General features: G+C 38.8%; 1 protein-coding gene across 1 annotated transcript in view; it reads right to left on the bottom strand.

Annotated features, from left to right (window-relative positions):
- Positions 1–16,068, bottom strand: part of LOC124595996 (coatomer subunit delta) — a 118,837-nt gene that overhangs the window by 78,734 nt on the left and 24,035 nt on the right. The window contains exon 4 of the mRNA XM_047134942.1: positions 1,302–1,481. Coding sequence (XP_046990898.1) covers positions 1,302–1,481 — 180 coding nt within the window. The remainder of the gene's footprint in view (positions 1–1,301; positions 1,482–16,068) is intronic.

Raw genomic sequence — 16,068 nt, 5'->3', positions numbered from 1 at the left:
TCTTTGCTCACAATCAGCACCCATGTGGCACTATAACTATTGCACCAAGAACTCGAACAGTGTGTTGCTAAGCACAAGCTGCCACATGGTGAGTTTGTGCAGAAACATGGAAAAGATCATTCCAAGGACGTGCACATACCAGGTCACAAAAACAACATTTGTTCTTTCTTATTATTGAAAACTCAGAAATAAAAAAAACACTGTCCTAGAACTTTTCTGACGAAGGAAGTGTGGTAATCTAGAGCTCCCTGTTGACAATGCACCCACAGAGGGTGGGCACAAAAGTTGCTAATATGGCTACGAAGTCTTTTGCAATGGAATCCTAGAATAAGCAGTTCTCAGTAAACTTCCATGTCAAAATCGGATAAAATCTCAATCTGAATTTGACACAGTAGGTACTTTTCATCCCAAAAAAGTCGTCATTCTCTATAGTTGAATGGCAACTTCAAAACCACACCAATCACAACATTGTTGTTGTTGTTGTGGTCTTCAGTCCTGAGACTGGTTTGATGCAGCTCTCCATGCTACTCTATCCTGTGCAAGCTTTTTCATCTCCCAGTACCTACTGCAACCTACATCCTTCTGAATCTGTTTAGTGTATTCATCTCTTGGTCTCCCTCTACGATTTTTACCCTCCACGCTGCCCTCCAATACTAAATTGGTGATCCCTTGATGCCTCAGAACATGTCCTACCAACCGATCCCTTCTTCTGGTCAAGTTGTGCCACAAACTTCTCTTCTCCCCAATCCTATTCAATACTTCCTCATTAGTTATGTGATCTACCCATCTAATCTTCAGCATTCTTCTGTAGCACCACATTTCGAAAGCTTCTATTCTCTTCTTGTCCAAACTATTTATCGTCCATGTTTCACTTCCATACATGGCTACACTCCATACGAATACTTTCAGAAATGACTTCCTGACACTTAAATCAATACTGGATGTTAACAAATTTCTCTTCTTCAGAAACGCTTTCCTTGCCATTGCCAGCCTACATTTTATGTCCTCTCTACTTCGACCATCATCAGTTATTTTGCTCCCCAAATAGCAAAACTCCTTTACTACTTTAAGTGTCTCATTTCCTAATCTAATTCCCTCAGCATCACCCGACTAATAGATTATCTTCTTTGACAATTATGGCATTCAAGCTATTACCTGATGGTTAACTTTTTTCCCCTCTCATTCACGTACAGAAACCAAATAACTTTTTACATTCACTGGAATCTTATGAAAAATTAAGTACAGTGAATAAAGGGATTCTGGGCACTGAAAATTGCTAATATATGTAATGTCTGTTATACCTGTCTCACAGCTTGGTAAACCTTTTCTTCATGGGAGTCCATTTCCACAAAGGTGCGAATTTGTGCTAGGTTCACACTTTCCCGGTAGCCCAAAGCTACAATTTCATCAAATGCAAAAATGAGATTAAATGCATTATCAGCAATTTCCGCTTCATCCATGCTTCGGCAGTACTCTGGGATCTGCAAGTACAAGAGAATAATTTTGGAAATATATGAGAATTTAATTACACTTCAAAATAAGTTCTCTCATCTGTTTTACAAATTAATCATACAATTGTATTGTATCTTTGTCGATCCACTCAATCATTCAATGTACAGAACTGTACAACATAATATGGTACAAGTCAAGCAGATGACGAAAAATACACACATGTACAACATTGTTACACATAGTATATATCACACAGAAGATATATTATACATGTATTCTTACTCAGTCATTCAATATACAGAAGTGTACAACATAATAAATAACATGTACACACACAACAATGGTTCACTTAGTATACATCACATTGGTTTATAGATCACACTGAAGAGATTCTTGTACACTGTAGAAGCAATGCTTTGTTAACATTGGTCTTGAAGGTTGTTTTTTTAGCACTGTTATTGTACAGTTTAGTTGAATGGGGAACTGACCTTTCTCTCTCTTTGGCCTTGTGTCACGGTGGTGAGTATCCAGGTTCTAGCCCAGTCTATTGATACTTTGTTTAAAAAAGCAGAGCAGTTGAAAAATGTATTGACTAGGGAGAGCAGTTATGTTTTTAAAAAGTGGTTTACAGGTTTGCCTTTGATGCTTGTACAAGACTGTTCTCACTGCTTTTTTTGCAGTTTGAATAATTTCATTGATTTGGTACTGTGACCCCTAAAAATGATTCTGTAACTTAGTACTGAATGGAAAAGAGCATGACACATGTAAGTCAATGTGCTGGTATTCAGCTCATCCTTCACTAATTAGCCTGAAACTAACAATGACAACATGTTCCCCCCCCCCCCCCCCTCCTCCATGTGAACGTGTCCGTGATGTGAATCCCTAGGAATTTTGTGTCATCGAAAAATTCAATGTTGCTCTCACTTAAAGTTACTGTTGCAAAAAGGGGAGTTCTGTTCTGAATGATGTGAAAAGTTAGGCATACGTCTTTTTTTTGTACTGAGGAGCAGTCTGTTTGGTGCTAGCCATGAGTCTACTTGGGCTGTATTTCTGTTGATTGCCGACTGGAGAGATTTAGCTGTATTTGAGATAAGGACATTAGTGTTATCGGCGGACAAAAATGCCTTGCCTGTGGATAGGATGGAGGGGAGGTTGGTTACATACAGAAGAATTAACAAAGGACACGAAACTGAGCCCTGTGGCACACCACGTTTTATGGCTTACTTATTTACTTTATTTATATGAACATACTGTGCTCGATCTTTAATATAACTACTGGTCCAGCCACAAGCAGTTTGCCTTATCCCATACCAATCCAACTTTTGCAAAAGTATGTTGTGGTTCATCATGTCAAAAGCCATTGTGAGGTTAAGAAAGAACCCAATAGCATTTCTTGCCAACCAAGTGTAGGGTAGAATCAAGGAACTGCATCAGTCTTCTTCTTTTAGTGTTCAACCATAAGGATGGTTTGCAGCAGAGCACCACTCCTCTCTTCTGTCTGCCTTCCTCTTCATTTACACGTATGTGTTACATACGTCATTCATGATCTGTTGCATGTATGATTCCTTCCCTCAATAGCTCCTTCTGCTACTGTTCCAATGATGTTGTTGTGTCGTAGTATGTGCCCTACAAATTTGTCTCTTCTTGTTTGGATGTTCCTCCACAGAGATCTGATTTCCTGTACTCTTCTAAGCACCTCTTCATTTGTTACTTTGTCTCTCCAGCTGATCATCATCATCATCATCATCATCCTTCTACAGCACCACGCCTACAGGGCCTCTAGCTGTCTTCTCTCTTCTCTTCCAATTGTCCAAGTCTCACATCCATATAGGGCCACACTCCAAACGAAAGCTTTCATGATACATTTTCTTATTTTCAGATTGATGTTGTTGCTGGTGAGGTAAGTTCCTTCTCCAATTAAATATAATTTTTGCCTTTTGTATTATGGTGGCAATTTCTTTCTGACTTCTACCATCTCTTATGATTTTGCTTCCCAGGTAAGTAAATTCCTCTATCACTTCCAGCTCCTCTCTTCCAATTCTCATTCTCAGAGGTTCATATTCTGCTCCTGTACTGCATACTATCACTTCAGTCTTTTTCTTGTTTATTCTCATTCCATACTGATTGCATAGAATTTTTGCCACTGTTCTGAGTACTTCCTCTAGATCTTCTTTTGTCTCCTTGACTATAGCAATATCATCTGCATAATGTAGCATGTCTATCTTCTGCCCATTAATTTTGATCCCACCTCAGTACTTTCTCGAACTTTGTCTATAGCTTCCTGGATGTAAGCATTGAATATAAGAGGAGAGAGAGCACATCCTTGACTTACCCTGTTTCTAATATTTGCTTCTTGTTCCTGGTGACAGTTCCTAATTACTGCCACCTCATTCTTATAGAAACTGAGTATCACACGGATGTTGTCGTACTTTATTCCACTTTTCCTCAGAACTCTGAACATCTCTTGCCAGATAATGTTATCAAATGCCTTTCCCATGTCTATAAAGACAATATCATCTGGTTTATTTTTCAGTAATTGCTTTTCGATAACGAGTCTCAGTGCCAGAATCGCCTCTCTTGTTCCCAATCCCCTTCTGAAACCAAACTGATCTTCACTCAGCATATCCTCCACTTTCTCTTCAGAACTATTTTTATGAGAATTTTTGATGCATGTGATATTAGGCTTAGAGTTCGGTACTGTTCACATTTTGTAGCTGCTGCCTTCTTTGGTATAGGAGCAATGATACATTTCTGGAAGTCTGTTGGTACCTCTCCTGTGTTATAGATGGACCTAGTAAGTAAGCAGCATGATTTTCATGCTGTCACCAGCATTCTTTATTAGTTCTGTAGGGATGTCATCAATACCCATTGCTTTGTTGTCTCGTAGTTCTTTTAGGGCTTTGTCAAATTCTTCTTGCAGAATGTTAGCTCCCTTGTCATCTTCGTCTACTTGCTGTTCTCTTCCTATTACTTCCTCCGAAAGAGGTGTTCCGGGATATAACTCCTCCATGTAGTCTTTCCATTTCTTCACCAAACAGCATTTTCCCCTCTTTATTTTCTATTGTGCCTGAGGGTGTTGTTTTACGTTTGTTAAAAAATTGATTTGCAGTTCTGTAGGCTAAATCAGTTCTTCTGTTTTGCATAGTTTCTTCCACTTCTCTGCACATTTCTTCAAGAAAATTTCCTTTTGCTTTCCTTGCTTCCCTGTTAACTAAGTTCCTTAGTTTTCTGTATTCAGCTTTTCCTTGTTCATCAGTTGCATTTTTGTATAATCTCCTGTTTTCTATAAGCTCAATAATATCTGGTGTAATCCATTTCCTCTTGTTTTTGGGTTCAGTTCTTCCAACTATCTTTTCTGCTGCTTTGTATATATCAGATTTAATTTGAACCCAGTCTTCATTTACTCCACCATGTTGAAAATTTTTAGCTAGGTTGTCTGTTTCATGAGCACAGTGCTTTGCCAGTCCCTGAGTTTTCAGTTTTTATAGTTCCCATTTAAGTTTTACTGGCTTCTTCTTCAAACGTTTGAATCTCGGTGAACTTTTCATCAGGACCAGGTTATGATCACTGCCTATGTCTGCAGATGGATGGCTCCTGCAATCTTTTGTCTGGTTCCTAAAACGTGCTTTCACTAGAATGTAATCAATCTGTTCTCTCTCCAGGTCTCCAGGGGCCTTCCATGTGTATCTTCTTCGTTTGTGATGTTGGAAAAGTGTGTTTGCAACAACTAACTGGTTCCTCATGCAGAGCTCGATTACTCAGTCTCCTCTTTAATCTCTTCTTCCAAGTCCTTATTTGCCAACAATTGCTTCCTCCGGTTCTTCACCCACATAGTTTTTCCTCAAAATTATTCCAACTCCTCCCATTTCTGGTCTATTTTGGTCAGTGCCGGTGTGAATGACTCTGTATTCTCCAGACCAGAAATCACCTGGTTGGGGCCATCTCATCTCCGATATGCCTAGGATATCCATTTCCAGTCATTCCATTTTAAGTTTTACATTTTCTAGCTTGCTACACTGAAGCAGTGTTCTCACATTCCAAGTGGCTATGTTAAAATTGGGATTCTTTTCCTTCACGTTGTCTGTAGCTTTTGCAGTCCCCACCAGGAGATCCGATTGGGGGACTATTTTATCTCCGGAAAATTTTACAGAAGATACTGACATGGTTTACTGCTGATGCTTGGGATAATCTTAGTTCTTTAATGTGGTGGTTTCCCGTTGCCTTCCACATCCTATGCCCTTGACCATCAGCTGGTTCTTCCGCCTTTGGAAATCATTTCTCATTTCCAGGGCAAGAAGGTGCCCTGTCCAGCAAATGCTGGGGTGATGACTTATCCCGGTCATCCCTAGGTCCCTGTCTATGTTAGCCATCACATGAAGTGACGTTGCCCACACACTACCGCGTGGAGGTGTAGATCAGGCATTTCCCTTCATTGGGTCTAGGACCTTAACGGCATTTCTTAGTCCCCTCCAGTACTTTAGATTTATTTTCTTAAAAACGATACTGAGCAGAAGGAATGAGTTTCTTCCTAAGAAACGAGTTTAGTCTGGCAGGCATTCCATGCTCAAATATTTTACTGGATACTGAGAACACTGCAGCTGGACAGTAGTTGCCAGGATCTTCTTTAGATCCCTTTTTATGTATTGGTATGATTTTTGTCATTTTAAATTTTCTTAGAAATTTTGCATAAAAAAATAAAGCATTTATTATGTGAGACAGTGGTTTACTAGTAAGTTTACTACATCTATGGAGAAGGAAGCAAGGGATCATGTCTTCTCCTGCTGACGATTTTTTCTTTATTTTACTACTTATTATCCTTTCTATCTCTGCTCCAGCGGTAGGTGATACAAAATTGTGCTTCTTGATGTTACAGGTAAACTAGGGAACTATCAACTGGATATGGTTTCTTTTTATATGTTCAATGATAAAATAATTAAATAAAATAATAAATAAAAACCCTATGAGGGAGGAAAAGCTTTTCTGTACACCACACTACAAAAACATGATTTCTTTTTGAAATTCATGTAGGAATGTAAACAATGGAATGAGTAAAGACAATTACTGTATTGGGAAGTGTGCAGTCAGGTGGGCAGATGGAACGAAATTGGAAGTAGTGTGGGATTGGGAGCAGTGGGAGCTAGGAAAAGGGAGGGATAGATGGGGAAGATAGGAATACGTTACCACAAGAAGCTCATCCTGGAGAAGTCAGGGACAGTTGCCTTGTATGAAGTTCAAGGAGGGAGAGAGGAAAGGAGCAGGAGAAATGGGGTTAACATGGATGGAGAAAAGTGTAGGACAATGTCTAGTGGAAACTGAGGTCAGAAGAATTGCCTAAGCAAAGTATGTATTGAAGGGTATTAGCAAACAAACAGCAGCCTATACAGGGTGATACAGCTGCCCCCTACCAGTGTCATTTTATGCAACCTGCAATGTTATATCTGGCCTTCAAAAATCACATGCAAGATTTTAACATTTTCTCACTTATTACATGCAAACTACTAGTGCTGTAAATAAAATGAATGGGACCTTTTTCATAGGAAATTTAATGTTGTTACATTTTGTACTAGTATATGTTTTGACTGCAGGCCACAGTTTTCGAATTATTCAAGAAAAACGTACAAAGGTGACTTTCAAACGTGCCTTCATTCCCACACTCATCCCTCACCAGTCAGAATTCCTAGTATGTTGTTCATGGCACTCCCTTCTAACACTGCACAAAAATTTCCAATTGCAGAAGCTATTCTCAATATTTGATCTTTTCTGGTCTCTTCTAATTGGGCTATTACACCACCAACATAGTTGGCTATTTTGTTAACATTATTAAACATGCCCATGAGGATCACAAAAGAAAAACCACTTATAAATATGTTATGCGAAAACTAATTACAGCGTCCATTCGATTCAAACTTATTCCTTAGAAGCACATTAGTTTCGCAGTCAGAAGGCCTTATGACTATAACAAAGTAATTGTTTATTTTATGCTGTTAAAATTCACAAAACTGTTACGTAAAGTTTACACAAACATCAATTTTACAATTTGTAAGTGCTTGGCCTTCCAATGAAGACTAAAAAAATGTTGAATGTGGAAAATAATTTGTGCAGTCCCAAATTTTTGTACAGTTGCTGGCGGGAGTGCCATGAATAATATGCTAGAAATCCTTAGCAGTGGTGGTTGAGTAGGGATGCATTTGAAGGTCACTTTTGTACATTTTTCTTAATAACTTGTCAACTATGGCCTCTTTTCTAAAGTATCTCCTTTAACCACATTAAATTTCCAATAAAAATGTCCTTTTTTTTTTTATTAAAAGGACTAATAGTTTGCAATTAGCGAGTGAGAGCATATGAAGACCTCGAACTTTGCTTTTTTTTTTTTTTTTTTTAGGCTAGATATAACATTGCGGGCTGCATAAAATGACATCAGTAGGAGCAGCTGAATCACCCAGTACAACATCAACACAAGTTGATACAGGGTGTATATGTGGACAAGGAAAGAAAATTCCTGGATTTTTCCCGGATTTCCCGGTTAAAAATACACTTTCTCCCAGATGAAAACACACTTTTTCCATGTTATTAAGTATTTATTGTTATTAAGTATTTTCCCTTGGAACAGTAAAACTTATCAATTCTTTGAATGGTTATGTTTTTATACATGGGCTTAGAACTTCCCGGCACTTTAGAAATTGAAACTTAGGGCAGAAAACCCCTGTTGGAAAGATTTTTGATGTGCAGCAACATGTACGCTGCATATTTTCGTATTACGAAAGTATAAATTCGAATTCCACCAAACACCACTTGTCACTTTCCGAACCGTTCGAGACTGCTATGCGGTTTTGTAAGCCAGTCATAGCTCATGTCACGTGATCCGGCCAGCCGATGACAGCGGATATTCAGAGCACAGGACACGTGATGTAGTCAGCCAATAGCAACATCACTGCTAAGACACACAAACAGGAAAAGTTAATGTTTTAAATTAATACATATAGTGTTGCTACAAGAAAAGCAAAGCTTTCACATATAATACTGGTCTCTAAGGTTTATAAGCTGCAAGAGAAGCTAAGCTTTCACATATAATGTTGATCTTTTTTTACACGTGTTACACTTTAATAAATATCATACAAATGTGCCAGTAAAAATTTTAGCCAAGTCCAGTGGCTTGTCCTCAGAGTTTTCCACAAATAAATTAGCTACTGCAGAGGAGAGAAAGCTTCCTGTAGCACTACATCAATTTGCTCATAATAACGACATGAATGTCTGATCTTCTGGGCTCGAAATACTTCTAAATGGCTCATCATCAAACGCTCTGTGATTTAAGAAATTCATCGTACATTCTCGCACATAGTTCAACTTGCGTAAAAGGAAATTTACTTTGAAAGTAACACTTTTCAAATCACCATTCGAAATATTTTCCCGCGACCTGTTAAAAATAGGTTTGTTACAGTAGTTGTCAGAGAGCGCCAGGTAACAGGTGCCATCGCGCTTTGGCGGCTACTATGACACAGGAAGCCCATATGTTCATACATGTAAAACATTAAAAGATCTTACATTATGCCATAAAAGAAAAGAGACACCAGAGGATACTCCAAGAGCATCGGAATTTCGTGGACCATACTAAAATGGCACATTTAAAGTGCATACTTAAAGAGCACATTCGTATGTCCAGATTCCCAATGAAGTGGGCCTCGACCTGATATTAACCTTTTCAGTGTGGGTTTCGGGATATAAATTTTCTTGGAGTACCAGTAGAAGATGAAAACGTGCACTTGAAATGCAGCAAGCAGTTGAAATTAGCCAATAGTGTGGAACTAAACACTTCATTTTAAATACATTGACTGCCTCAGCGTAAAAAAAAAAAAAAAAAATTTCTTTAGCAAACCGACGAAAATAACTTCATTGTTCTACAGGGCGATTAATGCATGACTGTCAGAAAGAAAATCTGAAACTAATAACGTATATTAGCCTTCCGTAATTATGTGAATGTATTTTAATTCACTTGATAGCTCCCAGCTACAGATATCTGTCTTGTTTTCATTTGACGTGAGAGCAGTAAACGAAGAGGAAACAGCAAAATCATTAAATGTAAACAGGGGTCACATGGAGACTACACACTTTCCCACTATAACTCAGACTGCTCTGCACATCAGCCCTAGATCTACAATATTTCCAAACCGTGGCAATCCTAGATAGTGGTGCACCCCCCCCCCCCCCCCCCCCTCCCAGCCCTCTCCCTCGAGCATTTGAGATACATTGTCAAAAATAAAAAATAAATTTAAAAAAAAAAAAAAAAATTGAATTTTCAAAAATATGTTCATTTTGTAGGGTACATCATCTATATTCAGGACAATGGAAATTAAAATGTCCTGTGCTGCCTCTCCGGCTCCCAGTCGCCCGGTTTGACATCCTGCCCCTCTTCAAAAAAACGCAATTAATACTGGATGGGATTATTTATAATCGGGAACACAAGGACTCTTCAGAAAATTTGCACCCTTTATTGCCTGTTAAAATAACTTTCTGTTTTGGGTGACATAATATATAGGATACATACAACCAGTAGAGACGAGACAAGCAAGGCAGTAAACATTTCTTCAGTCCTTAGCTTCTAGCATTGTTTTCTCTCTGATCTTACATGGCGTGCTTTCCTTTCTGCGAAAGAATCTATTACCTCATCAAAGTTCGTCAATGTTTTGCTACATGAAAAATTGAAATATCGTTGTCTAATACTGTGTAACTTGTTAATAGAAATAGTACCCAAGACTGGTGTGGTTTCTCCATCTGATTACATCTACTTTGTCACTGTCTGCTAGATACAACAAAATAGGCCTTTCTAACATTGCAGCAATTGTAATACACACCAAATAAACGAGATTGTTTTGGCACAAATGGTCATTTTTATAACAAGACACAATATAATTCACGCAGACCAACATGAAATGCCTATTAGGCCTACTACAAGCAAACAGTTTTATGTTAGAAAATAGTTTCACATTTCAATCATAGGCTCCAGTTTCCCGAGCATGAAATCAAAAAGTAGTAGTACAAGATTTTTATATAAATTTGGAATCGTCATATTCTTCCATAATCTACATTTACATTTAAACTCCGCAAGCCACCCAATGGTGTGTGGCGGAGGGCACTTTACGTGCCACTGTCATTACCTCCCTTTTCTGTTCCAGTAGCGTACAGTTCGCAGGAAGAACGACTGCCGGAAAGCCTCCGTGCGCGCTCGAATCTCTCTAATTTTACATTTGTGATCTCCTTGGGACGTATAAGTAGGGGGGAAGCAATATATTCGATACCTCATCCAGAAATGCGCCCTCTCGAAACCCGGACAGCAAGCTACACCGTGATGCGTAGCGCCTCTATTGCAGAGTATGCTACTTGAGTTTGCTAAACATATCCGTAACGCTGTCACGCTTACCAAATAACCCTGTGCCAAAACGCGCTGCTCTTCTTTGGATCTTCTCTATCTCCTCTGTCAACCCGATCTGGTACGGATCCCACACTGATGAGCAATACTCAAGTATAGGTCGAACGAGTGTTTTGTAAGCCACCTCCTTTGTTGATGGACTACATTTTCTATGAACTCTCCGAATGAATCTCAACCTGGTACCCACCTTACCAACAATTAATTTTATATGATCATTCCACTTCAAATCGTTTCGCACGCATACTCCCAGATATTTTACAGAAGTAACTGCTACCAGTGCTTGTTCCGCTATCATATAATCATACAATAAAGGATCCATCTTTCTATGTATTCACAATACATTACATTTGTCTATGTTAAGGGTCAGTTGCCACTCCCTGCACCAAGTGCCTATCCGCTGCAGATTTTCCTGCATTTCGCTACAATTTTATAATGCTGCAACTTCTCTGTATACTACAGCATCATCCGCAAAAAGCCGCATGGAACTTCTGACACTATCTACTAGGTCATTTATATATATTGTGAAAAGCAATGGTCCCATAACACTCCCCTGTGGCACGCCAGAGGTTACTTTAGCATCTGTAGACATCTCTCCATTGAGAACAACATGCTGTGTTCTGTTTGCTAAAAACTCTTCAATCCAGCCACACAGCTGGTCTGATATTCCGTAGGCTCTTACTTTGTTTATCAGGCGACAGTGCGGAACTGTATCGAACGCCTTCCAGAAGTCAAGGAAAATAACATCTACCTGGGAGCCTGTATATAATATTTTCTGGGTATCATGAACAAATAAAGCGAGTTGGGTCTCACACGATCGCTGTTTCCAGAATCCATGTTGATTCCTACAGAGTAGATTCTGGGTTTCCAGAAACGACATGATACGCGAGCAAAAAACATGTACTAAAATTCTACAACAGATCGACGTCAGAGATATGGGTCTATAGTTTTGCGCATCTGCTCGACGACCCTTCTTGAAGACTGGGACTACCTGTGCTCTTTTCCAATCATTTGTGTGATGACCCTGTTTCTTCTCCTTCCTCGTTTTAAGAAACAATCTTGTCATGACTAATTCTAGAACTATTCCTGCCTTTGTCAAAGTCAAAACTAGTTCACCGGTTAACTTCAGTAACCCTGCCAAAATCACCGGTTTAGTTATCCCTGATTATTCTCCGGTTAGGTGTTGTTATGTTCGTACCAGCCATTTTCTGCGGTACTTCCACAATAGAACTTAAGCGGATGCTAGATGGGGCCTGTACAACTGGCCATTACTAGTGTAACGATCTGGCCGAAAATTTTCTGGCAAAGTTTCATTTTCTTGGGTACACCAAGAAGATAATACATAATCTTTCTTCCCTGTTATTCCTGTTAGTCGTTTATTTCCACTCTGGTAGTCTGAATCTATAGATATCACTAGTAATTATAACAATGCTGATCATTCGCAAATATAATCAACCACATAATCAGACATCGATTGGCGTTCACTCATTCGGCTTTACTGCGCTCAGCTCATATGGCCCGGTCCCATTTTCCCTGCAGGGAAGTTTATTTCTAGGTGCGACGAGGATTCTCTGACAGAAACATCACGTACACTATGCAAGCATTCGAAAATCAACTTATGATTCATTCAGAAATTAACTTACAGAGTGTGTTCAAAAAGCAACAGAGATGCGTTTCAAAATCATATGAGTAACCGATAGACCAACGTGCGCTGGATGCTAGGCACTTTGTGAAACAAGGTTTTTTCTCCTGAAGAATATGAATTTGGCGCCCCTCCCTCCCCCGCCCTGGTCAGATACCTTCGTTTGCCACCCCCCCCCCCCCCCCCCCACTCATAGGTCCGGGCCAGCTGCGCATGCGTGAATCTGGCAGTAAAATTTTTTCCAGGTGCATCTAGCTGCTTGCTGCAACTGCTTACACAGCCAACAGCCAAGTTTCTGTAGCCAGAAGTGGGAGAAGGTACTACTCATACGTAACTCAACTGCACATGCGCAAGAGCTTGCTCTTAACTGCTAAAACGAATCTAACGTAAACAGTTGTGACGTCATGCTCATCAGAGGCAATATGTTGCTATTAAGCATTGCATAGTCTTCCTAAAGCCTTTGACACATTTTGCTGTTGGCAGATGCTTGTATGAGCACTGTGTTTTGTTGTATATGGCACATTTCCTTTGCAATTTATGTTTTATTTTCGTTTTTTTTTTTTTCCTTGTTCATGTTTTATTGTTGCAGCATTATTCTGCAAAAGCGGGATACAGTGATATCGTTTGTTAGAGTATCGCTTTTTACCAGTCAAAATTACAAGAATTTAACTGAAAACCAAGACGACAAAAAATTCCCTGAATTCTAAAAAAAATTCCCGTGTTTTTCCCAGTTTTCTCCCAGATGAAAAAATTCCCGGGTTTTTCCCGGATCTCCCGGGTCATATACACCCTGTGATAATATATCCACTAGTTCATATATGTGAGGTTAACCATGTATAAATTACTTAAATAAGACACCCTTTTCATCATTATCATCAATGAATTAGTGACAAAACTTGTGTTAACATGTTAAAACTTGCTGGCTGAATTAAAGAACTTTTAATATTTTGTTGGGTAAAAACTGTAGCAAAAAAACATTCAGAAAGTAATCAAGTCAGTTGGGTTGCTGTGATGTCATTGCCATGATAAACATACTCTGGTTACTGTAAGTGGACAGCGCACAGCTGGAACTGTTATTAGTGTCACAGCAACTGGCCGGTATTAACAACTTTTTGGATGACAATAAAGATACTGAGACTGGCTACATTAGAGGAAATCACTTTTTTCCCTTGAATTAATTGCAGACTGACAGAAACAGCACAGGAGACATCAAGAGTGATAGTAATTTTTAGGGGGTATGCTGAGCCACTGAGACGCAAGAGAGAAACACTTCTAAAGGTTTTGCACTTGGCATAGAATATTTATCTATTTTTTATGGTGGTATCCAATAAAAGTGAATTTATGTCTTTTAAGTGAACAAACATTTGCTTTCATGGAGAGAAAAAAGTACTTCTTTATTGGCCCCAGTACAATCTATTACAATGTGGAAGCTGCAACGGATACAAGTAAGAAAAGTACACTTTAGTTGAAGACAGGAATCTGAAAAAAATTAAATTGCTCATCGATATCAGCAACTTAGCTAAGAGCATTTCACATCTGTGCAATTTAGAATGCTGATCCGTGAAGGGAGGATTCAGATGGTACAGGTCATTAATCAGTTGCTGAAGCGAACTCTCTTGTATGCAGCAGGATTCTCTGCCACTGGGTGGTGAAACATCTACACTTCGCAAGCAATGGCACAGTGTTTGGCAGAGGTCACTGGCCTCAGCTTTGTGGTCATGTTTACACAACTACCATGCATTATTCACAACACTGTTAATATGTGATGTATCTGCTTCGACACATAGCCCTTGCTCTAATGAAGTAAGGTATATTGATAACAGAACTGGAACAGAATGTAACACGCATGTGGTCTAGGTCTCTCTCATGGCTATAATCAATTTGACAGGGATCTGAACGAGGGCCAGCAAAAGAAAAAGAAATTTTGTAAGTTGTGAGGTAGAATATCACGTTTTTGAGATATAAGATTTCGGTGAGGATGTTCTTCATTTCTGGGCACGAGTAGGATTGCCCTTGAGGAGGTTGTGCTTCAGCTGTTCCTGTTTGGGTGGTACTGGGAAACAAATCCAGAAAGTCGAGCTTCACAGATGGTCACTGACTGGGAGGAAGAGATGGTAGCTATAGAAGTGCAAGTACTGTTGATAGTTAGGGGTTTTAATGTGGGTGTAGCTAGTTATATAACTGCCACAAAGAGGGAAGTCAGTGTCCAGAAAAGTGGCTCATTACACTGAAGATTATTAACTGAAATAGATTTGAGAGGCATTGAATATGTGGATGGAGTGAGGTCTCACCTTGGCCTTGGGTCCAGATCCTGAAGATAGTATCACAGAATATAACAGGTGGGGTGTTTTGGATTTTAAGTGGCTGAGAAGTACCCCTCCAGGTTGCCCATAAACAGATTTGTACATGAGGTGGTTGTGTATGTCTTTATGGATATGCCATGTTTTTTTTTTTTTTTTTTTTTTGTTTACATCTTCCACTCAAAGGAATATCAATGTTGGCTGAAGATAAAGCTTTCTGCAAGTGGCAGTGATAAAGATCAGTTGGAGAAAAATTACATACACATGCTATTTTAAAAGGTGCTCCTGCTTTTCAAATTCTACTACATTTGTGCTGCTCATATGATCTAAATTCAGAGACCTACACAAATAAAATGACTGTTGCTTAAAGGCAGAAGTTACTTTAAATTACACAAATAAAGGCTTTGGAGGCTTATTTACAATGAACATCGAGTTCTGAGGTGTTAGCAGAAATCTGCAAACATAGAAGCCAAATACACAGGTAATGTATACAAGGAGCAGCCAATGAGATAAACATAATTTACTTGTGAACTGTTTAAGGACAAAAATATTACAAACTACATTTATTCATTACTATTTATTGCAAACTTGTTGCTACAAGGTAAAAGGTAACTAGCACTGTAATTTAGCAATGTTCTAATAAGGCAAAAACTTGTTCATGACAGATAAATATTGGTGAAACACATTTCCGAGTTTTGCCCTTGAGTATGAAACTTATACCATGAAGCATCAGAGTAATTCATTAACATAGTTTTAATTTTCTTCAGTTCTGTAATACCATGCTTCATAAAAACCATTTTATTCTCACTGTGGTGTTGTGGTGTAGTCTTCAGTCCAAAGACAGGTTTGGCGCAGCACTCCACAGTAGTCTGTTCATTTCTGCATAATTAATGGAACCTACATCCATTTGAACATTCATACTGCAGTCAAACCTTGTCTCACTTTACAGTTCTACACTCATACTCACATTCATTCACTCTCTTGAATAAACCTATCCCTTCTCTTAGTCAAGTTGTGCCTCAAGTTTATCTGCTCTCTAGTTCAATACCTTATAGTTCAATGCCTTATCTACCAACTTAATACTCAGCATTCACATTTAAAATGCTTCTATTTCATTTTTGTCTGTACTTTTTTATCATTCATATTTTATGTTCATTAGGCGCTACACTCCAGACCAACACTTTCAGAAGAGACTTCCTAAAACTCAAATTTAACATATTTATCTCACTCAGGAATTTTATTCTGCCTATCTG

This window comes from Schistocerca americana, chromosome 2 (genome assembly GCF_021461395.2).
Source record: "Schistocerca americana isolate TAMUIC-IGC-003095 chromosome 2, iqSchAmer2.1, whole genome shotgun sequence".
NCBI lineage: Eukaryota > Metazoa > Arthropoda > Insecta > Orthoptera > Acrididae > Schistocerca > Schistocerca americana.
This window is presented reverse-complemented; position numbering and strand designations above follow the sequence as displayed.